The sequence below is a fragment of the Carassius gibelio genome, chromosome B3 (assembly GCF_023724105.1).
Source record: "Carassius gibelio isolate Cgi1373 ecotype wild population from Czech Republic chromosome B3, carGib1.2-hapl.c, whole genome shotgun sequence".
Taxonomy (NCBI): Eukaryota; Metazoa; Chordata; class Actinopteri; order Cypriniformes; family Cyprinidae; genus Carassius; species Carassius gibelio.
In genome coordinates this window covers 41370013-41395495 of record NC_068398.1, presented here as the reverse complement: position 1 = coordinate 41395495, position 25483 = coordinate 41370013, and the positions used below count along the sequence as shown (strand labels likewise).

Below are 25483 nucleotides of genomic sequence, written 5' to 3'. Positions count from 1 at the left end.
GAAGAAAATCCTTTGGATTGGTGGAGAGATAAAGATAAATATCCCACTTTGGCAAAATTAGCTAAATCCTACTTGTGTATCCCAAGCTCCTCAACACCATCTGAGCGTCTGTTTTCCGCTGCAGGTAACATAGCTTCCAAAAAGAGAGCCAGCCTCAGCCCGGAGCATGTGGACATGCTGACATTTTTGCATTCCAATTCAAAGTTTTGGAAGAGTGAATAAGAAACATGTTCTTATGAACAACACTGAACAGTGACAGTTTTCCTCTTCTTCTGCATTCTACCTCTGTATCAAACAGTAACGTTTGTTTGTTTATTATTTATAATTTTGATATTTCAACAAAATACGCTGCTTAATATATTATTACAAACATCTTTGTGTCCTAATTTCATAATGTGAAGTTTATATGAGCAGCACAACTCAATAGTTTGTTTTGTTTATTTATATTTTGGATATTTAAAGAAGTTTTATTGTTTAAAAACTGGACAAACTTCTGTGTTTTAAGTTTTAAAATGTAAAAATTAAAGATTATATTAGTAAAACTCAATGTGTGGCTTTTGCACTTTTTAAAGTACACTTTTAAACATAAATACCCTGATTTAGGGTTTTATTTAGTTATAATAAACAAAAAAATCAAACTGAAAAAAAAAAAAAACTGTATCCGATTAATCGAAAAAATAATCGTCCGATTAATCGATTATGAAAATAATCGTTAGTTGCAGCCCTAAACATGATTAATATTCATGAACCCAGCAGCTCATCAATTCATAGTGCATTGTATATACATTAGTATGATAGTAGAATTAGTAGTAGTATTATCTTTTAATAATAATTAATATGATCTATTACTATTTTTTTACAGAAACCCTCAATGACCAAAAATATCTTAAGCATCACCACCAGTCTTAAGTTCAGTTAAAATGACAAATATGCATTCATTAGGCCTAAAAGTTAATTTTCACATAAAGACATTGTGCTAGAAAAATTACTATTATTTAGTCAAATGTATGTGATACTGCTACTACTGTTGAAACAATTTATAAAACAATTTTTTAAATAAATCACAATATTTCTTCCATGTTTTAATTTTAATAGCAAATCCCTTTTATGTACCAAAAATAAAATGTGTTTAAATTTCATAAATTAAAAGACAAATTAAATTTGGGTGAAACTTGTTTACTGTTTTTCATAATTATATAACTTGTAGAAAAACTTTAAACATAATTGTAAATAAGTATAAAGAATGGCATTGGTTTTATTTTTATTGCTAAAAAGTTATTTTTTTTTATTAGCATATTTTTGTGTTTTGCTTTGGTAACGAAATTGGTACCGACAACCGTGGATTTTCACTGGTATCGGTACCGAGTACTGAAATTTTGGTACCGTGACAACACTACAAACAACAGTCCTATATAAACCTGTTCAGCAAGTTTGAAAGCCTCATAAGACACTGTCCATATGAAAGAGCAAGAGATTCACACCTTTATCTCAACCCCCACAATCCATACATAACTAAACCCGAAAAACCCAACCCCCTCCAGCTAAACTGAATTCAGTCTGTTTGTTGGCTGTGTGGAACGGTGTGTTGTCATGGTACTGGGCTGAAACATGCCTGAACCTAACAGCACTACTCTTTGTATTCATTATTTTCTCGCAGCCCATATTATTATTCTCACAAGACCATAATGATAATAACTATCAATTAATAATTAATCATTATTTTACGAAAATCATTCTTATTTGTGATCGTGGGTGTTTGCGGAAGGCTTTTAGGTAGAGTTGTTCAGATTCTGATACTAGTATCGGAAATATCACCGATACCACAACAAATTCTGGCATCGGCGAGTACATGAACCCATATACCGATCCGATACCATTTTCTTAAACAAGACCTAGTTATGACCACTAGCTTTGCCTAACCGCTGCAAGGTTCTTCTTCGCTGTTCAGAATGCATTGCAAACACAGGAAGTTTTGCTGTGTTGCCACAAGCAACCCCTGTTTTAGAGCAGCGAAGAAGAAATGAAAACGCGTTAGCAGCACTGATCTATATATGACTGGATCGCTCATCGCGTTCTAAACTGCCAACAGACAGTGAAGCCACTTCTATATTATAGATCAGTGGTTAGCAGTATGTCCGCTGTTTAGCAGTATTTCAGACTGGACCAACCAGACAGTAAAACGGCGACTAGGGATGCCACAAATACAGGCAATATTAAACTTCAAAATACTATTTAAATATTACTCCTGCAAATTCTACATCTCTATGGGTGACGCTCGCTGTTTTGTAGTCTCTGCCGTGTGTCACTACATGATGACACGAACGCATAAAAAGTAACTTCATGAGAATTTACCGTTTCGTTTGAGAAAACGGTCATATCATAAACACAGACACTCAAAGATCTTCATGGCAACCCATCAAAGTTTAATAATAGCATGCATATGATCCTTTGAGTAAAGGTCTTCTTTTAATTTTTGATGAGTAGACTGTAGCCTAAGACTATCCTACGTTTTGAAATTAACTCACTGTAAATGTTTTAATATTTTTTAAAGATGTTACAATGTTATATCATAATATTATTGTTGTTTTACTTCCTTCTTTTATCTCATTTTACAATTACATTCATTTCACAATCCTGTAAAATATATACAGTACAGACCAAAAGTTTGGACACACCTTCTCATTCAAAGAGTTTTCTTTATTTTCATGACTATGAAAATTGTAGTCACACTGAAGGCATCAAAACTATGAATTAACAGATGTGGAATTATATACATAACAAAAAAGTGTGAAACAACTGAAAATATGTCATTTTGTAGGTTCTTCAAAGTAGCCACCTTTAGCTTTGATTACTGCTTTGCACACTCTTGGCATTCTCTTGATGAGCTTCAAGAGGTAGTTACCTGAAATGGTCTTCACTTCACAGGTGTGCCATGTCAGGTTTAATAAGTGTGATTTCTTGCCTTATAAATGGGGTTGGGACCATCAGTTGTGTTATGCAGAAGTCAGGTGGATACACAGCTGATAGTCCTACTGAATAGACTGCTAGAATTTGTATTATGGCAACAAAAAAGCAGCTAAGTACAGGAAAAAGAGTGGCCATCATTACTTTAAAACATTAAGGTCAGTCAGTCAGTCGAAAAATTGGGAAAACTTTGAAAGTGTCCCCAAGTGCAGTCACAAAAACCATCAAATGCTACAAAGAAACTGGCTCACATGCGGACCGCCCCAGGAAAGGTAGAGCAAGAGTCACCTCTGCTGCGAAGGCTAAGTTCATCCGAGTCACCTGCCTCAGAAATCGCAGGTTAACAGCAGCTCAGATTAGAGACCAGGTCAATGGCACACGGAGTTCTAGCAGCAGACACATCTCTAGAACAACTGTTAAAGGGAGACTAGGGATTGGTATTGTTAAGGTTTTAACGGTATTACTACTCTTACTGATACTGCTTAACGGTCCGGTACTTTAACGGTATTCTTATCAGTACTTTGTGTTGTGTTAGGCAGTAGAAAACTTTGCATTTCTCTGTCTGCACATAATGCACTTTTGAAAGATGCTTTGACAGATTGCTTGTGTTTCCACCCTTACATGCAAAAAATTGTTGCACTTATGACAACGAGCGTTGTCTGCATCAACTCTAGTGAAGTTTAAAGGAACACTCCGAACTTTTTGGGACTTTAGCTTATTCACAGTATCCCCCAGAGTTACATAAGTCCATACATACCTTTTTCATTTCTGTGCGTTCTGTAAGTGTTATTTGACGCACCCACCGCTAGCCTAGCTTAGCACAAAGACTGGATGTAAATGGATAATGGTAGCATAGTAATCCCAATAAGTGACAAAATAATGCAAACATTTACCTATTTACATGTTGTGATCTGTATAGGCACATTGTGTACAAATAACAAGGCTATATGAGAAAGAGACAATTTTTAATCGTATAAATACTGGGAACTATATTCTCACTAGGTGTAGGAACACAGCTAACGTTACTTGGGCGGAGTGGCTACTTGGGCGGAGTGCTTAGCGCAGCACCCGAGACGCGCCGTGGTGAGGAGCAGAGAGTACTCTCAGAGTTGGAGTAATAGAGTCAGCAATTATTAGATAGTAAATTTATAGTGTACAATCATGGGTGTTCGCTGTATTGTAAAGAGCTGCGACAATAAACAGGGGAGACCAGGTAATACTATGATGTTTCATAGAATTCCAACCAAAAAAGCTGACCTGATGAATCGATAGCTACTTGCTCTGGAAATAGATCCAAACGCGCCTGTAAACACCATCACAAAGTATTTCGTTTGCTCTGAACATTTTTCTGTAGATGACTATTTTTAAAAAATGCAAGTTGCCACACGGACCATGAAACGTGTGCTAAAGGATACAGCCATCCCATCGATAATAAAGACAGGACAAATTGGATCACCTGTTGCTGCGGTAAGTGTTCCGTTATGTTTTGAGATGACTAACATTAGCCATACTGTAACAGTGCCATGCTAATGTAATATAACCTTAGTAGTGACACTATTACGTGAATAAGGGCTCCCTGTATCCCCTTTATTGTTATTATTGTATTGTCATGAACACACTGTGTCGCTCAATAACAAATGAGCAGTGCTAAATGTAACTCTCAGGACTAATACATTCAACTTGCTAATGAATTGGAGGGGATAGGGAGTTTTCTTTTTTGAGAAAATGTTTGTGAAATAGTAGGCTAACGTTACTGTCTGTGGGTTCATTGTGCAAAAACTATTTGCCTTGTGCTATTACTTTCCCCATATTTTTGGCTACTGTAATGCAATTATCTAACATTACTGTATTATATGCTGTTGAATATATTTGGTCAGCTGTAATAAATTGCATTTCAAATATATCAATTCCTGTAATAATTCTTTATACATTTTCTGTGATAATCATTAATCAGGATGAGATGAGTGTTCAGCCATGATCACGAGTCACGTCTAGCTAGTTAGTCACATTTGTTTAGTTTACGGAACCATCAACAGGGCATCTCGTGTGCTGCACTAATCACTCCGCCCAAGTAATGTTAGCTGTGCTCCTACGCCTAGTGAGAATATAGTTCCCAGTATTTCTACGATTAAAAATGGTCTCCGTCTCATATAGCCTTGTTATTTGTACACGCTGTGCCTATACAGATCACAACATGTAAATAGGAAAATGTTTGCATTATTTTGTCACTTATTGGGATTACTATTGCTACCATTATCCATTTACATCCAGTCTTTGTGCTAAGCTAGGCTAGCGGTGGGTGCGTCAAATAACACTTACAGAACACACAGAAATGAAAAAGGTATGTATGGACTTATCTAACTCTGGGGGATACTGTGAATAAGCTAAAGTCCCAAAAAGTCGTCACTCTTCGTATTAAGCGGGAGTTTTCGTTCTGTAAGGGGCCGTTCACCGCGTGCGCGTCGAGACTGCGTCGCTTCCATTATGAGCGCGCATACATTGTCTACATTTGAAAAAAAGAACTTGAGCGTGCAAAAGACGTGATATGTGAATGGCCCCTTGTGCGTGTGCCGCTCTCGTTCTTGTTGTGTTTGTGTTACTGACAGACAGCATCCGTGGCGTGTATGAGAGATCTCGCAGATATCACAGACAAACGTCTTAATAATATCGCAAATTAGAAATATTTGGTAAGATAAAATGTGCACGATAACATTATTAAGCAAATCTCTTCGCCATCGTCACTCTTTATTATTAAGTGGGAGTTTTCATACTGTTATGTCTGTGCGTGCGCCGCGCTCATTGTGGTTTATGTGTGACTGACAGACAGCCTCCATGGCGCACATGAGATATCTCACAGATCTCACAGACAAACATCTTAATATGATCGCACATTAGAAATGTTTGGTGAGATAAAATGTGCACGATAACATTATTAAGCAAAAATACATTGTACATAATTTTTTTTCCCTACGGTACAGAAAGCAGAACAGATAGCATCAGATCTTACTGATAATACGGTCTTTGAAAAATTTAGCCCCGGGGCCAGTTTGGATGAATGAAACACTTTGCATCTTTGTATTATTCCCACAAACATTATTTGATTTTAACATTTTGGAAAATGTATTTATATAGCATACTTTTATTTAGTCTCACTGGTAAAGACTTTTTTTTTATTTAAAACCATATTTAAAATACTAAAATACTGAATGCTGATTAAGAAACATGTTATTGAATGTGTATTGATTGTGTTGTATGGAATATAGAACTATGCAGTTGTTGCCTTTAATTTCACATGGTTACAGTTAATCTTTTCATTTAAGGCCAGTTCTATGTAGTTTCAAACCAATTCAAAATCAAAAGCTAAATGCTGATGTCTGTACCATCTATGTTTGTATTGAATGTAGGCTACTTATGGTGCAGTTACTGCTGTTAATTTCAGATGGTTACAGTTATTGTTTTCAATAGCCAAAAGCAAGTTTGGCCTATTAAATACCAAATATCTTGTTTATGCACACTTTCCTTCTTTCTTGTTTGTTGCTTAAAAGATAAAAACTAATAATCGGAAATCGGTATCGGCCAGTTTGCTTGTAAAAAATCGGTATCGGAATCGGCCATGAAAAATCATGATCGGTGCATCCCTAATGAAAAGGTCAGAAAGAGATTGTTCTTCAAAGAGCCTTTGACTGAATGGTTCTATGACGTTGCAATGTTTACAAGCTTTACACGTTTTCTGCAGTTTGAAAGTGTTGTACTGTAGAATCTCTTATAAAAAAAAGCCTACCTTTTGATGTTAATTCATGTTCATTATGTACTCTAGTAGTAAAGAGCAAGGTATGATAGGTTCACGTGCTGCTTGAACTAAGGCACTACTCGCGATCGCGCCTGCCGCATTAGGGACCGTTCACATGTCAAGTCTTTTGCGCGGTCATGTTTGTTATTTCACATGTAGGCACGCGGTATGCGTGCGTGCTCATAATGGAAGCGATGCGCTCGTTTTTTTCCAGGCGCGCCCGCACCGCATCGAGTTAAAAACATCTCAACTTGTCAGAATCCTGCAAGCGTACAGCAGGTCATGTGACAAGAACCATTTGGAATAATTTTAAAGCTGATACTTTGTAAATTAAAAAGTAACAAAGCACAAAGCTTTTTGCGATTACTGGACGGCAAGTGCACGTCAAATAATGAAGTTCATGCATTAACAGAACACAGCATGGACTAAGATCTTGTTAAGAAGAAGCCTTATGATTATAAACGAGAACTGTTAACGATATTGCCAATATCCACACAGATTAAGAGATAACATGTAAATACATATGCCTAGTCGCCAGTGGCGACCTCAGCAAAAACTTCACTCGCATTTTAATATTTATGGTCGCAAATGCGACCGTTTTAGTTGCAGTTTGGAGCCCTGATGGAGTTTATTTTTACAGAGCATCAACGGAGTTGTGCAAGTGTTTTTGTTTGTTCCCTCCATTTCGAAGATGCTTGTTTTACAAACAAGGCCCAGTTTGACGACGGATTTGCGTATCGTTTATTTCTTAAGGATGATGCAATCCCAACGAAAAAGGGTCACGATCGTGTGTTGGAACCGCAGGCGGTGAGTAAAACTGCTTTAAATATCTCTGCCTCCTTGTTAGTGCGTCCGCCTCCCATGCAAAAGCCTACTGGCGCTCGTGATTCTTTAGCTCCGCCCACACGTCACGCCTCCAGCCGGTTGTGTTTTTCCGGGAAAAATCGGTACAGACTATCTTTCTCTTATGAATATAATAAAACTAAAGACTTTTTGGAGTTATGAAGGATGCAGTACCACTCTATAGGTACTTAAGATTAACAGGATATTGAGTGAAAACGAGCATTTCACCCCTCCTTTAAGTACCGGTAGTACCGAGGTCCCGTTCAAACCCGGTTCAGCACTATGATTTCCGCGAAGCAGAAAACCAGGACCGAATCTCAAAATCCAGTCATGAAAATAAAACTTACATTTTAATATGGACAGTCATGGAATTTGTCAAAGTTAGCATAAATTAATCAAATCTCCATGTGGACCAGTATCTGTAAATGTTAAGCCACAAAAGTTGTTAGAAATATGAATCCGTGTTCTGCGCGTCTCTGTTTGAATTAATGAATGACAAAGACGTGTGGGTTTGTTTACTACAAAGACTGAAGCACATGACGCTTGCATTAATTTCAGCATCTGAGCTTCAGAATTCTCTCTCCATCAAGCAATCTGTACTTTTCAGCTCATCTCAATGGACGCACAGTGCACCTGTATTTGATGCTCTGTAAACTCTTTGTGAAGGCGCAAGACTCACCATCGCTTTACTGATAGCGCTGTTTCTCACACATGCAAATAGAGAGAGAGCGAGAGTCTTACCACGCTGAATCGACACGCTATATGTAAACTATTCTTTGTTGTCTTCTCCTGTCAAAAAATTGCAATTTCATTGGCTGGCGCTGATCTTGTACCATCCCTGTTTTGATTTCAGCAAATCAGTTTGACCGAACGCAGACAACGTGATTAGGGCTGCAACAACTAATCGATAAAATCGATAATAATCGATTATGAAAATCGTTGTCAACGAATGTCATTGTCGATTAGTTGGTCTGCTCACGTCACGGGGAGCGTTACTGATGACGTCACTTTCATAACAACAGTCACACGCGAAATGGCAGAGAGTAATGTTAATCGGAGAGAAATGACAGATCAATCGGCGGCAGAAAAAAGTGTGCGCCCCAAGTCATCTATAGCATGGGAGCATTTTACATTAAATGCAGCAAATAAGACTGTAATCTGCAAGTTATGCAAAGCTGAGTTTGTGTGGCATGGAAGTACCACAGTGATGCACAAACACATGAAGAGGAAACACGTTGTCACGGATGAAGGTGAAACATCAGCACGGTAAGCAAAAACTGTAGCCTATATTCTCATTATATGAAGATGTGAAAATAGTATAGTCTGGTTTAATTCAATGCTACTGTGTAAACAGCTTTGTTTACCAACTTCGGGACAGTCACACTAGATCTATTTTGTCTCGAGCATCAGGTTGCGCAATCAGTTCGCTCGCAACATAAGTGATGCATTATAATAGCGCTACCGCAGAAATAGGTTAAATTAAATGGTTAAAGGCGAATTAAATATAAAGGCAGTTAATAACAGCAGTAGTAAAAGATTGTTTTTTTAGTCACTGTAGTCAGTGGTTTTTAGCGAATGCATAATTTTTCCTGTCCTGAGTTTATTGATTTAAAAACGATTGTATTGCTTTCACTAAAGAAAATAGTCCGTTTCGTCTTAGAATCCTGCGTCCATAGCAACGCTCTGTTTTTTATGACAACGATGTGTTATATTTCGCAGCGAGCGGTCTGTTATCAAGAAATAACAGACCGCATTCTACATTGGAATTCAACCAAGCCATTTAATAAAAAGTTTAAAAAAAGTTTCGATCTACTGCGGCTCTACTACGTTCACACGCTTGTTTTCATTCTTTCTATATTTAATTGATCAATATATCCTTATAATTAATTTAATTTTAAATAAAAATTGAATTTATTATATATTTTAGATGTTTTGGTTTATATCTTTACATCTGAACATCATGTCTGTGTAAATTTGTTTTACCAAAAATTGTTAAAACATAATATGTTGTATATAATTTTGATTTTTTTTTCATTAATCATGGTTGTCAACTTGCCAACAGTAATTATCATTAAAAACAATGCAAATATTGATTTACACATAAATTGTCTCTCCTTGCATACTCAAATGTTGTTTTTTTTATTTCAGAAAGAAACAGCTCACCATGAGTGAATTTGTTCAGAGGAGAAATCCCCCATGCACTCCTCATCAAGCAGCCATTGTAACAGATGTCATACTTAATATGTTGGTAACTGACATGCGGCCAATGTCAATGGTGGAAGATGAAGGATTCAAAAAAATGGTAGGCACACTCAACCCAGGATACATTCTTCCCTCAAGGACCCACTTCACAAAATTAATGGAGAGGAAGTATCAGGAGGCATTCCAAAAAATTAAGAGTGCTATAAACACCACCAACAGTAGAATGGCTTTAACTACTGATATATGGACAAGTGTTGCCACTGAAGCTTACCTTGGCATTACATGCCATTACATTGGGAATGACTGGAAGATGACATCTGTCTGCCTTACCACCATGCCACTCGAAGACAGACATCTCAACCAACATTGCAGAGTGGTTGGAAGAAGTAGCAGTCAAGTTTGAAATCCCTTCTGAGAAAATTTGTGCCATTGTACATGACAATGGTGCGAACATTGTGGCCGCTGCAAAATTACTGGAGGAGAAACATGGGTGGAGCAGTATACGCTGCACTGGCCACACCTTGCAGTTGGTGATTAATGCTGCATTAAAGAACACAGGCATTCAAAGAGCTGTTGGAGCTGCAAAATGTCTTGTGGAGCATTTCAAAAAAAGTGAGCAAGCCTGCAGCAAGCTGAAAGACAAACAGAAACAAATGGGCACACCTGAGCATAAGCTTGTTCAGGATGTAAGTACTAGATGGAACAGTACATTCTACATGATTAACAGACTGATTGAACAGAGGTGGCCTGTAACTGCAACTCTATCTGACCCATCCCTCACTCACAGAGACAAACGCTATCTTGACTTGAAACCAGACCAGTGGAGTCTGCTTGAAGAGCTTTGCACTGCTCTTAAGCCATTTGAATGTGCCACTGTTTTTATGAGTGGGCAGGAATATACAGTATTGTTCAAAATAATAGCAGTACAATGTGACTAACCAGAATAATCAAGGTTTTTCGTATATTTTTTTATTGCTACGTGGCAAACAAGTTACCAGTAGGTTCAGTAGATTCTCAGAAAACAAATGAGACCCAGCATTCATGATATGCACGCTCTTAAGGCTGTGCAATTGGGCAATTAGTTGAATTAGTTGAAAGGGATGTGTTCAAAAAAATAGCAGTGTGGCATTCAATCACTGAGGTCATCAATTTTGTGAAGAAACAGGTGTGAATCAGGTGGCCCCTATTTAAGGATGAAGCCAACACTTGTTGAACATGCGTTTGAAAGCTGAGGAAAATGGGTCGTTCAAGACATTGTTCAGAAGAACAGCGTACTTTGATTAAAAAGTTGATTAGAGAGGGGAAAACCTATAAAGAGGTGCAAAAAATGATAGGCTGTTCAGCTAAAATGATCTCCAATGCCTTAAAATGGAGAACAAAACCAGAGAGACGTGGAAGAAAACGGAAGACAACCATCAAAATGGATAGAAGAATAACCAGAATGGCAAAGGCTCAGCCAATGATCACCTCCAGGATGATCAAAGACAGTCTTGAGTTACCTGTAAGTACTGTGACAGATAGAAGACGTCTGTGTGAAGCTAATCTATTTTCAAGAATCCCCCGCAAAGTCCCTCTGTTAAAAAAAAGGCATGTGCAGAAGAGGTTACAATTTGCCAAAGAACACATCAACTGGCCTAAAGAGAAATGGAGGAACATTTTGTGGACTGATGAGAGTAAAATTGTTCTTTTTGGGTCCAAGGGCCACAGGCAGTTTGTGAGATGACCCCCAAACTCTGAATTCAAGCCACAGTACACAGTGAAGACAGTGAAGCATGGAGGTGCAAGCATCATGATATGGGCATGTTTCTCCTACTATGGTGTTGGGCCTATTTATCGCATACCAGGGATCATGGATCAGTTTGCATATGTTAAAATACTTGAAGAGGTCATGTTGCCCTATGCTGAAGAGGACATGCCCTTGAAATGGTTGTTTCAACAAGACAATGACCCAAAACACACTAGTAAACGGGCAAAGTCTTGGTTCCAAACCAACAAAATTAATGTTATGGAGTGGCCAGCCCAATCTCCAGACCTTAATCCAATTGAGAACTTGTGGGGTGATATCAAAAATGCTGTTTCTGAAGCAAAACCAAGAAATGTGAATGAATTGTGGAATGTTGTTAAAGAATCATGGAGTGGAATAACAGCTGAGAGGTGCCACAAGTTGGTTGACTCCATGCCACACAGATGTCAAGCAGTTTTAAAAAACTGTGGTCATACAACTAAATATTAGTTTAGTGATTCACAGGATTGCTAAATCCCAGAAAAAAAAAATGTTTGTACAAAATAGTTTTGAGTTTGTACAGTCAAAGGTAGACACTGCTATTTTTTTGAACACACCCCTTTCAACTAATTGCCCAATTGCACAGCCTTAAGAGCGTGCATATCATGAATGCTGGGTCTTGTTTGTTTTCTGACAATCTACTGAACCTACTGGTAACTTGTTTGCCACGTAGCAATAAAAAATATACTAAAAACCTTGATTATTCTGGTTAGTCACATTGTACTGCTATTATTTTGAACAATACTGTATAACAGTCTCTTCATTGCCTCCACTTGTGAAAGGGCTCTTGAAGTCCACTGAAGGTGCTGCCTATGATTCAGCTTCAGTGAAGTCCTTCCAAGTCACAGCAGTTGAGCAGCTTCAAAACAGATGGAAGGAAACACTCTTTGATCAGGTAGATAATCCTGTGGTTCTCTCCTCTGCTCTGGACCCGAGGTTCAGAAGACTGAAATTTCTGTCACCTGAGCAAATTATATCTGTTCAAGCTAAAGTGCAAGCTAAAGCACTTGCAGCAAGAAGGGAGATGGTGCAACAGCAAATTACCACCTCAACCAGAAGAACTGCAGCTGAACCTTCAACATCTTTGCTTGACTCACTCCTTGAGTCTGGAGGCAGCAGTGATGAAGAGAGCAGAGAGGAGAAAGCTGAGGAGGACTTCAACACTCAAATAAGAAATGAAGTCCTGGCTTACTTTGGTGAGAGGCCCCTAGCCAAGGAAGAAAATCCTTTGGATTGGTGGAGAGATAAAGATAAATATCCCACTTTGGCAAAATTAGCTAAATCCTACTTGTGTATCCCAAGCTCCTCAACACCATCTGAGCGTCTGTTTTCCGCTGCAGGTAACATAGCTTCCAAAAAGAGAGCCAGCCTCAGCCCGGAGCATGTGGACATGCTGACATTTTTGCATTCCAATTCAAAGTTTTGGAAGAGTGAATAAGAAACATGTTCTTATGAACAACACTGAACAGTGACAGTTTTCCTCTTCTTCTGCATTCTACCTCTGTATCAAACAGTAACGTTTGTTTGTTTATTATTTATAATTTTGATATTTCAACAAAATACGCTGCTTAATATATTATTACAAACATCTTTGTGTCCTAATTTCATAATGTGAAGTTTATATGAGCAGCACAACTCAATAGTTTGTTTTGTTTATTTATATTTTGGATATTTAAAGAAGTTTTATTGTTTAAAAACTGGACAAACTTCTGTGTTTTAAGTTTTAAAATGTAAAAATTAAAGATTATATTAGTAAAACTCAATGTGTGGCTTTTGCACTTTTTAAAGTACACTTTTAAACATAAATACCCTGATTTAGGGTTTTATTTAGTTATAATAAACAAAAAAATCAAACTGAAAAAAAAAAAAAACTGTATCCGATTAATCGAAAAAATAATCGTCCGATTAATCGATTATGAAAATAATCGTTAGTTGAAGCCCTAAACATGATTAATATTCATGAACCCAGCAGCTCATCAATTCATAGTGCATTGTATATACATTAGTATGATAGTAGAATTAGTAGTAGTATTATCTTTTAATAATAATTAATATGATCTATTACTATTTTTTTACAGAAACCCTCAATGACCAAAAATATCTTAAGCATCACCACCAGTCTTAAGTTCAGTTAAAATGACAAATATGCATTCATTAGGCCTAAAAGTTAATTTTCACATAAAGACATTGTGCTAGAAAAATTACTATTATTTAGTCAAATGTATGTGATACTGCTACTACTGTTGAAACAATTTATAAAACAATTTTTTAAATAAATCACAATATTTCTTCCATGTTTTAATTTTAATAGCAAATCCCTTTTATGTACCAAAAATAAAATGTGTTTAAATTTCATAAATTAAAAGACAAATTAAATTTGGGTGAAACTTGTTTACTGTTTTTCATAATTATATAACTTGTAGAAAAACTTTAAACATAATTGTAAATAAGTATAAAGAATGGCATTGGTTTTATTTTTATTGCTAAAAAGTTATTTTTTTTTATTAGCATATTTTTGTGTTTTGCTTTGGTAACGAAATTGGTACCGACAACCGTGGATTTTCACTGGTATCGGTACCGAGTACTGAAATTTTGGTACCGTGACAACACTACAAACAACAGTCCTATATAAACCTGTTCAGCAAGTTTGAAAGCCTCATAAGACACTGTCCATATGAAAGAGCAAGAGATTCACACCTTTATCTCAACCCCCACAATCCATACATAACTAAACCCGAAAAACCCAACCCCCTCCAGCTAAACTGAATTCAGTCTGTTTGTTGGCTTTGAGGAACGGTGTGTTGTCATGGTACTGGGCTGAAACATGCCTGAACCTAACAGCACTACTCTTTGTATTCATTATTTTCTCGCAGCCCATATTATTATTCTCACAAGACCATAATGATAATAACTATCAATTAATAATTAATCATTATTTTACGAAAATCATTCTTATTTGTGATCGTGGGTGTTTGCGGAAGGCTTTTAGGTAGAGTTGTTCAGATTCTGATACTAGTATCGGAAATATCACCGATACCACAACAAATTCTGGCATCGGCGAGTACATGAACCCATATACCGATCCGATACCATTTTCTTAAACAAGACCTAGTTATGACCACTAGCTTTGCCTAACCGCTGCAAGGTTCTTCTTTGCTGTTCAGAATGCATTGCAAACACAGGAAGTTTTGCTGTGTTGCCACAAGCAACCCCTGTTTTAGAGCAGCGAAGAAGAAATGAAAACGCGTTAGCAGCACTGATCTATATATGACTGGATCGCTCATCGCGTTCTAAACTGCCAACAGACAGTGAAGCCACTTCTATATTATAGATCAGTGGTTAGCAGTATGTCCGCTGTTTAGCAGTATTTCAGACTGGACCAACCAGACAGTAAAACGGCGACTAGGGATGCCACAAATACAGGCAATATTAAACTTCAAAATACTATTTAAATATTACTCCTGCAAATTCTACATCTCTATGGGTGACGCTCGCTGTTTTGTAGTCTCTGCCGTGTGTCACTACATGATGACACGAACGCATAAAAAGTAACTTCATGAGAATTTACCGTTTCGTTTGAGAAAACGGTCATATCATAAACACAGACACTCAAAGATCTTCATGGCAACCCATCAAAGTTTAATAATAGCATGCATATGATCCTTTGAGTAAAGGTCTTCTTTTAATTTTTGATGAGTAGACTGTAGCCTAAGACTATCCTACGTTTTGAAATTAACTCACTGTAAATGTTTTAATATTTTTTAAAGATGTTACAATGTTATATCATAATATTATTGTTGTTTTACTTCCTTCTTTTATCTCATTTTACAATTACATTCATTTCACAATCCTGTAAAATATATACAGTACAGACCAAAAGTTTGGACACACCTTCTCATTCAAAGAGTTTTCTTTATTTTCATGACTATGAAAATTGTAGTCACACTGAAGGCATCAAAACTATGAATTAACAGATGTGGAATTATATACATAACAAAAAAGTGTGAAACAACTGAAAATATGTCATTTTGTAGGTTCTTCAAAGTAGCCACCTTTAGCTTTGATTACTGCTTTGCACACTCTTGGCATTCTCTTGATGAGCTTCAAGAGGTAGTTACCTGAAATGGTCTTCACTTCACAGGTGTGCCATGTCAGGTTTAATAAGTGTGATTTCTTGCCTTATAAATGGGGTTGGGACCATCAGTTGTGTTATGCAGAAGTCAGGTGGATACACAGCTGATAGTCCTACTGAATAGACTGCTAGAATTTGTATTATGGCAACAAAAAAGCAGCTAAGTACAGGAAAAAGAGTGGCCATCATTACTTTAAAACATTAAGGTCAGTCAGTCAGTCGAAAAATTGGGAAAACTTTGAAAGTGTCCCCAAGTGCAGTCACAAAAACCATCAAATGCTACAAAGAAACTGGCTCACATGCGGACCGCCCCAGGAAAGGTAGAGCAAGAGTCACCTCTGCTGCGAAGGCTAAGTTCATCCGAGTCACCTGCCTCAGAAATCGCAGGTTAACAGCAGCTCAGATTAGAGACCAGGTCAATGGCACACGGAGTTCTAGCAGCAGACACATCTCTAGAACAACTGTTAAAGGGAGACTAGGGATTGGTATTGTTAAGGTTTTAACGGTATTACTACTCTTACTGATACTGCTTAACGGTCCGGTACTTTAACGGTATTCTTATCAGTACTTTGTGTTGTGTTAGGCAGTAGAAAACTTTGCATTTCTCTGTCTGCACATAATGCACTTTTGAAAGATGCTTTGACAGATTGCTTGTGTTTCCACCCTTACATGCAAAAAATTGTTGCACTTATGACAACGAGCGTTGTCTGCATCAACTCTAGTGAAGTTTAAAGGAACACTCCGAACTTTTTGGGACTTTAGCTTATTCACAGTATCCCCCAGAGTTACATAAGTCCATACATACCTTTTTCATTTCTGTGCGTTCTGTAAGTGTTATTTGACGCACCCACCGCTAGCCTAGCTTAGCACAAAGACTGGATGTAAATGGATAATGGTAGCATAGTAATCCCAATAAGTGACAAAATAATGCAAACATTTACCTATTTACATGTTGTGATCTGTATAGGCACATTGTGTACAAATAACAAGGCTATATGAGAAAGAGACAATTTTTAATCGTATAAATACTGGGAACTATATTCTCACTAGGTGTAGGAACACAGCTAACGTTACTTGGGCGGAGTGGCTACTTGGGCGGAGTGCTTAGCGCAGCACCCGAGACGCGCCGTGGTGAGGAGCAGAGAGTACTCTCAGAGTTGGAGTAATAGAGTCAGCAATTATTAGATAGTAAATTTATAGTGTACAATCATGGGTGTTCGCTGTATTGTAAAGAGCTGCGACAATAAACAGGGGAGACCAGGTAATACTATGATGTTTCATAGAATTCCAACCAAAAAAGCTGACCTGATGAATCGATAGCTACTTGCTCTGGAAATAGATCCAAACGCGCCTGTAAACACCATCACAAAGTATTTCGTTTGCTCTGAACATTTTTCTGTAGATGACTATTTTTAAAAAATGCAAGTTGCCACACGGACCATGAAACGTGTGCTAAAGGATACAGCCATCCCATCGATAATAAAGACAGGACAAATTGGATCACCTGTTGCTGCGGTAAGTGTTCCGTTATGTTTTGAGATGACTAACATTAGCCATACTGTAACAGTGCCATGCTAATGTAATATAACCTTAGTAGTGACACTATTACGTGAATAAGGGCTCCCTGTATCCCCTTTATTGTTATTATTGTATTGTCATGAACACACTGTGTCGCTCAATAACAAATGAGCAGTGCTAAATGTAACTCTCAGGACTAATACATTCAACTTGCTAATGAATTGGAGGGGATAGGGAGTTTTCTTTTTTGAGAAAATGTTTGTGAAATAGTAGGCTAACGTTACTGTCTGTGGGTTCATTGTGCAAAAACTATTTGCCTTGTGCTATTACTTTCCCCATATTTTTGGCTACTGTAATGCAATTATCTAACATTACTGTATTATATGCTGTTGAATATATTTGGTCAGCTGTAATAAATTGCATTTCAAATATATCAATTCCTGTAATAATTCTTTATACATTTTCTGTGATAATCATTAATCAGGATGAGATGAGTGTTCAGCCATGATCACGAGTCACGTCTAGCTAGTTAGTCACATTTGTTTAGTTTACGGAACCATCAACAGGGCGTCTTGTGTGCTGCACTAATCACTCCGCCCAAGTAATGTTAGCAGTGCTCCTACGCCTAGTGAGAATATAGTTCCCAGTATTTCTACGATTAAAAATGGTCTTCGTCTCATATAGCCTTGTTATTTGTACACGCTGTGCCTATACAGATCACAACATGTAAATAGGAAAATGTTTGCATTATTTTGTCACTTATTGGGATTACTATTGCTACCATTATCCATTTACATCCAGTCTTTGTGCTAAGCTAGGCTAGCGGTGGGTGCGTCAAATAACACTTACAGAACACACAGAAATGAAAAAGGTATGTATGGACTTATCTAACTCTGGGGGATACTGTGAATAAGCTAAAGTCCCAAAAAGTCGTCACTCTTCGTATTAAGCGGGAGTTTTCGTTCTGTAAGGGGCCGTTCACCGCGTGCGCGTCGAGACTGCGTCGCTTCCATTATGAGCGCGCATACATTGTCTACATTTGAAAAAAAGAACTTGAGCGTGCAAAAGACGTGATATGTGAATGGCCCCTTGTGCGTGTGCCGCTCTCGTTCTTGTTGTGTTTGTGTTACTGACAGACAGCATCCGTGGCGTGTATGAGAGATCTCGCAGATATCACAGACAAACGTCTTAATAATATCGCAAATTAGAAATATTTGGTAAGATAAAATGTGCACGATAACATTATTAAGCAAATCTCTTCGCCATCGTCACTCTTTATTATTAAGTGGGAGTTTTCATACTGTTATGTCTGTGCGTGCGCCGCGCTCATTGTGGTTTATGTGTGACTGACAGACAGCCTCCATGGCGCACATGAGAGATCTCACAGATCTCACAGACAAACGTCTTAATATGATGGAACATTAGAAATGTTTGGTGAGATAAAATGTGCACGATAACATTATTAAGCAAAAATACATTGTACATAATTTTTTTCCCCTACGGTACAGAAAGCAGAACAGATAGCATCAGATCTTACTGATAATACGGTCTTTGAAAAATTTAGCCCCGGGGCCAGTTTAATACCGGGTTTCGGTACCCATCCCTAGAGGAGTCTGTGTAAATCAGGTATTCATGGTAGAATATCTGCTAGGAAACCACTGCTAAAGAAAGGCAACAAGCAGAAGAGACTTGTTTGGGCTAAAGAACACAAGGAATGGGCATTATACCAGTGGAAATCTGTGCTTTGGTCTGATGAGTCCAAATTTGAGATCTTTGGTTCCAACCACCGTGTCTTTGTGCGACGCAGAAAAGGTGAACGGATGGACTATACATGCCTGGTTCCCACCGTGAAGCATGGAGGAGGAGGTGTGATGGTGTGGGGGTGCTTTGCTGGTGACACTGTTGGGGATGTATTCAAAATTGAAGGCATACTGAACCAGCATGGATACCACAGCATCTTGCAGCGGCATGCTATTCCATCCGGTTTGTGTTTAGTTGGACCATCATTTATTTTTCAACATGACAATGACCCCAAACACACCTCCAGGCTGTGTAAGGGCTATCTGACCAAGAAGGAGAGTGAAGGGGTGCTGCGCCAGATGACCTGGCCTCCACAGTCACCGGACCTGAACCCAATCGAGATGGTTTGGGGTGAGCTGGACCGCAGAGTGAAGGCAAAAGGGCCAACAAGTACTAAGCATCTCTCAGGAAACTAGGGATGGGTATCGTTAAGGTTTTAACGGTATTACTACTCTTACCGATACTGCTTAAAGGTCCGGTACTTTAACGGTCTTTTTATCGGTACTTTGTGTTGTGTTACTTTGTGTTGTGTTAGGCAGTCAAAAACTTTGCATTATTCTGTCTGCACATAATGCACTTTTGAAAGATGCTTTGACAGATTGCTTGTGTTTCCGCCATTAAATGCAAAAATTTTGTTGCACTTATGACAACCAGCGTTGTCTGCATCAACTTTAGTGAAGTATAACCACACTTTGGAACGTTTTACTGTCTCCGCCATCATCACTCTTTGTATTAAGCAGGAGTTTTCGTACTGTAAGAGGCCGTTCACATATTGCGTCTAAAAATGCGTGGAAAACGCTAGGCACGCCTCTTTCTGATTTTTTTTTTCCCCAAAGCCTTCGGGGATAATATTAATAATATCGCAAATTAGAAATGTTTGGTAAAGTAAAATGTGCACAATAACATTAAGCAAATCTCTTCGCCATCGTCACTCTTTATTATTAAGCGGGAGTTTCATAATTTAGCCCCGGGGCCATTTTAATACCTGGTTTCGGTACCCATCCCTACGGGGAACTCCTTCAAGACTGTTGGAAGACCATTTCAGGTGACTACATCTTGAAGCTCATCAAGAGTAATCAAAGCAAAAGGTGGCTACTTTGAAGAACCTAGAATATGACATATTTTCAGTTGTTTCACACTTTTTTGTTATGTATATAATTCCACATGTTTTAATTCATAGTTTTGTGTGAAACCGTTTTAATTAGTATACATTTTAGGGATGTGCAACAGTGATCGAGTACTCGAGTACTCGACCGCGACAGCGATGATCGATCATGTAAACGATGATCAAAATTATTAATTTTTTTTTGATTGGTTATGGCAGCACGTTGGGCGGCGCCCTGATCTCTGATTGGTTAGCTTCCCAATTGATGCCTCAAAAGACGTAAGAAGACATAATAATGGCCTCAAAGTCACGAAGTGATGGCTGGCTTCCCTTTGAGAAGAACGATGAAAATACAGTTCAGGGTAAGCTGTGCAGCGCCAAGCTTTCACACAAATCTACAACAAATACAGTGCGCTATCATCTAAAATTTGTACATAAAATATCTGGCGATAACAGACGAGCATTGAATCACTTGCCATAAGACTTAAATGCAATGCAGGCAGAACCGAGAAGACGACAAAGCTATTCGCTGAAATGGTGGTGAAAGATTTGCTGCCCATTAGCTTCAGGGACAGAGAAGTTTTACTTGTCCAGTAGTAACTGGCTGTTCCTGCAACATCTGTTCCAGCGGAGCGAATTTATTCCACTAAATGTGAACAGGCTGCGCACTCAGCTCTCATCTGAGCACGTAGATCGACTTATCTTTTTGAATAGACATTTGAATGTTTCACCAGTCGTGGTAAATATAATATCCATTTTCTTTAAAATAATATTATTATTTTAGTTTTGAGTTTTAGCCATAGTTAAAATATCTAGGCTATTTGGTATCCGTTTTATACCTTATAATAGGCCTAGTTGTTTGGTTAAACTTGGTGAACTTTTTTCTTATCTTTTAAAAACTACGTTTCACCGCTGGATCAAAATATCCTGCTAAAGTTATACTGGAAGACAATGTTTATTTAAAAAAAAATGCAGTTGAATAAAGTAGCAAAAAAAGAAAAAGTATCTTTATGTGTTAATTTTTAAATCACAGACAAATAATGAAATGGTCTTAATAAAATAAAAATGCACTGGATATATTTGTAGCCTAATTACATTAAACATTCGTAGAGATGACGAAAATTATTTGTTTGTCATAGTTTTTATCTTAAATATATTTTAAATCTTATTCAATTATTTAGCATGATTTCCATGCTGTTAAATAATATTTAAATAATATTTTGGTTGATCAGAAAGTGCAAATTGAATACAAAATATTAATTAAATATTAAAATACATAAAAAAATAACGATAGTGACACTAATGCGAATTTATTGTACTTTCGTTTTTGTAAACCACAATCCGATCGAGTTACACTTTCGGTCAAGTTCACATCTGCATCTGCGAATTTTTTCCAGATAAAAGTTGCAAGAGCTAGTCTACGTCTGATTAATTAACATTAACAATTATGCTAAAATCGCTGCATATCATTGATTCGTTTCATGCTCATATAAGCAATGCCCGATAATGATATTGCTCTTAAATGTTTTATTTTTCTATTATTATTGATATTTTATTACTGATGTTATAATAATGCAGCCGAGCTTTTTTTTTCGTCATATCTGTGGGCATATTTCAATTCATATGACTTCGAAAACGCGCAGGTTTATGGAAAATAAAACTTAACTTAAAAATACAGCTTTATTACAACTATTACACTTAATAACGTAGATGAAAATACAGCACAAATCTGCCATACATTTATAATGAGAACTTTATAGGAATCTATAGTAAAATCTGTCCTTGCCCATCTTTCAGCGCGCTGTCATGAAAACGCATCAGCGGGAGCTCGCGCTCTCTCTCTCTCTCTCTTGCTCTCTCTCTCTCTCTCTAACGCATAACTTAGCATCCTATTGTGCTGATACAAGTTGTAATGTTACGTCTGATATGTATCTCAGTTATCTTATTTATCATAGGATGTGTCATAGAATTAGATTAGGCGTAACGTAACACCAGAGCACTGCTGAGTTTACCCTCACCACGCCTCGCAGTCGCTGCTTAGAAGTGCAACATTGTAAAGGGTCCGTCTGAAACAGTGTACGGGCGCAGCATAACATTCGTTCTGTACGTTCTTGAGTTATTAAATACAGCGGTATGGCGGTATATAAACTATGAATTTCTATGAAAACTATGTATTTTGCGTGCTTCACATTATAATGCGAAGTGCATAAAAATAATAACAAGGCAGCAGACTGAGTCCTTCTATGTCATCACCACATTGTGAGTGTAATAAGGGATCAGTCTTTAAGAGAAGGACTATGTGAGAACTACTATGGATGATAAGTTCACTCTGACGCCTTGTTATTTTTTTCTCTTTACTTTATTTGTAACACAAGAAAGAGTTAATCTTTCACGAATGAGAATAGCGCTTTGTCGTGTAGCAGCCATTAAATGTGTTGGACAACAACTCCTCATTCTTGGTCTTTTTCATTTCATGGATTTAACGAGTTCTACGAGTCAAAGCGGACAACTTCAGCAACTACAACAATTACTATCCTCCTGCGTGCGGTGTGTGTGTGTGAAATGCGGTGCTGAAGTAAAATAGCTGGGCAGTTTGATAGCCTTATAATAAGCCGCCTAATAAAAAAATATATAGTTATTATTATAATCTAATACATCAATAGGAAAATGATACTATTGTCTATCGGCACAACCCTACTACAGGAGGCCTTTATTCATTCCTCGGAGCCATGTGAGGCACTTTTTATTACAGATGCGCATGCTTTATTTGATTACTTTTGGACTCAATACACTCTCCTACTCCAATTCTAATGCTTGGAAGAGCCAGGATAATTTTTTATATAAATCAGATTGGATTAATCTGAAATAAATCAGTCATATACACCTAAAGAGTTCTTGACAGTGAGTAAAACATAATTTTTAAACATTTTATTTTTGGTAGAACTAACCCTTTAATATCTTAATATTAAATCTTTAATATTTAATTTCTTGCGGTGAACACAAAAGAAAAAAGATATTTTGAAGAATGTGGGTAACCAAACAGTAGCTGGTGCACATTTGATAGTAGAAAAAATACAGTTCAACTGTCTGGTAATACACATTATTAAAAATAACATTTATCATGAGATCAGAATATTATTATGTTTTGTGAAAAAATTTTCTGTATGTGTATCATGGCCTTATTTCATTGACTTAAAAAAAAAAATTCTCACTAACCATAAATGTTGTTTTTTTCAAAAACACAAACATGTAGGCAACATCCATGCTGCACAGAATATTATTGTTGCACAGATTGTGCCGATTACAGTGTTATCACAAGTTATTAATATGCGTGTATATATATATATATATATATATAAACACACACATAAGTCTTAATATATTAATATGCGTGTGTGTGTGTGTGTGTATATATATATATATATATATATATATATATATATATACACACACACACACACACACACACACACACACACGTCTACACAGAAATTCTTCAGTGCTCAAGAATACCCAGAAAAAAAAGCTTTGTACGCCTAATGTACCACAAACAGTCATTAAAGATGAATGAAGAATAAACACCAACCTCCTTGTTCCTCGCGTTTTATTCCTCGCGTTTCTGGTTCCTCCTGTTTTATTGTGCAGGTTTCTGGTTCCTCTTGTTTTATTGTGCAGGTTTCTGGTTCCTCTTGTTTTATTCTCCAGGTTTCTGGTTCCTCTTGTTTTATTCCCCAGGTTTCTGGTTCACTCATGTTCTCTTCTCTCTCCTCTTTCACAAACTCCATCTTCACAGCAGCAGATCTCAGTTCAGATGATAAACTCCTCCAGATATTCCTGCTCGCTTCAAGACTCAGTCACGAATATGAAGAAGAGAATATTACAGGTATTTACTGAACTAATTCAAAAACTTTATTTTTTTTTTAGAAACATGACACACCAAAATAACAACAGAGAGCGCGATGAAACTGAACTTCTTCCTCTGAGGTTTAATTTGTCAAACAAACGGATGTGTTAAGCGCCTCCCGCTGGACTGGAGCGAAGCGACGGGACCCTCATGTCAGTTCGTCGTCATTTGGTTGCTAAATGAATGCATTAAAAAATATATATTTACTTAAAATTCAAATTTTGTCAAATTGTGTCTTATTTTCAATTACTTTCCTTCCGTCAGCGTGGTGTTTAATACAAATAAATGGATATAAATAACACAATCTAAAGAACATTTGCTGCCACTATTTGATTGAATTTGTTTTGTGTTTGATGAGAAATAAAACAAAAAGCTTAAGAGGTTTTCTGAAGATGAAGATTAGGTGTTTTTTTATCAGTGTCTTTGCTATCACAACTATAAACTGACCTGACAGACAGTGATTAACCTCAATCAATAGACATTTGAATTGACAGGCGAACAAAATCAACTTTTCTGTAGAGTTGCTTTGTAACGATTTGTATTGTAAAAACCACTATACAAATAAACTCGAACCTAATTTTGTAAATGAAGCCAATTACATTTGCATTAAACAGATATTGCACTTGTCTATAATTTAAATTAATAGCTTACTTTTACAAACTGGGCCTTCCATGAACAAAAATTTGTTTTGCCTGTTTGTCATGATAAGAGGTAAATCCAGCCATGCTTTAGAAAGACACAGAAGTGTATTTAATGCTTATAAATGGGTCCTATTATGCTCTTTTACAAAGTCTAGAACAGGCTCTCATGTTTGAAAAACATTATTTTTTCATATATTTTACATTATTACAAAACCTCTCTCCCCAGTCTGGCATGAACGGCTCGAATATTTCCTGCTTCAAATGAAGGCCCCCCTTTTGAAATATGAAATGTGCTGTGATTGGTACGCTGGACCTTCAGCGCTCCCTTAGACCTCCGGACCCTTGGTGTCACCCTGGCTCTGCGACTGCTCTGCTCCATCTTGGGCTCCTCATCCGGAAGGGGGCGAACTGAGTTTGAGTTCCCTTAATTGGTCTTTTTCCTGTTCTTGTTTGGTTGATTTGATTAATCCCCACCTCTCTCCATTTCCCTGATTACCTCCCGTGTTCTTAAATACCCTGTCTTTTTAGTTCCTCCTCATCCTTGATTACGGTTGTATATTGTGTTATGTTGGATGTGCCCTTATTCTCCTGCGATTATTAAAAGTACCGTTTGTATATCGTCTTCCTCGTGCGCCCTTCATTACACACCAGCTAACCCGTAACAACATTATATTAATACATCATTATTTTAATATAATTAATAACAATATTATTAATATGAAATAATTTCATTAAATTATTGTGGAATTATTTGGGCAGATTTCAGTACAGAACATTGGGATTCACAAGAAAAATATATAG

The 25483-nt window shown here is 37.2% G+C and overlaps 1 protein-coding gene and 1 long non-coding RNA gene across 6 annotated transcripts in view; one reads left to right on the top strand and one right to left on the bottom strand.

The window, feature by feature from the left end:
- The window catches only part of LOC127953344 (zinc finger protein 271-like), an 838866-nt gene that overhangs the window by 177273 nt on the left and 636110 nt on the right, over positions 1-25483 (bottom strand). For 2 of the 5 annotated variants that reach the window (XM_052552532.1, XM_052552537.1), the window contains exon 1: positions 23724-24172. The exons of the other annotated variants lie outside the window; for them this stretch is intronic. In XM_052552532.1, coding sequence (XP_052408492.1) covers positions 23724-23922 — 199 coding nt within the window. In that variant the 5' untranslated portion in view covers positions 23923-24172. Of the gene's footprint in view, positions 1-23723; positions 24173-25483 lie in introns of those variants that run through there. 5 annotated transcript variants of the gene reach the window in all.
- LOC127953533 (uncharacterized) overlaps positions 23672-25483 on the top strand; it is a 139344-nt gene continuing 137532 nt past the window's right edge. The window contains exon 1 of the long non-coding RNA XR_008153298.1: positions 23672-23782. This is a non-coding gene — a long non-coding RNA (uncharacterized LOC127953533). The remainder of the gene's footprint in view (positions 23783-25483) is intronic.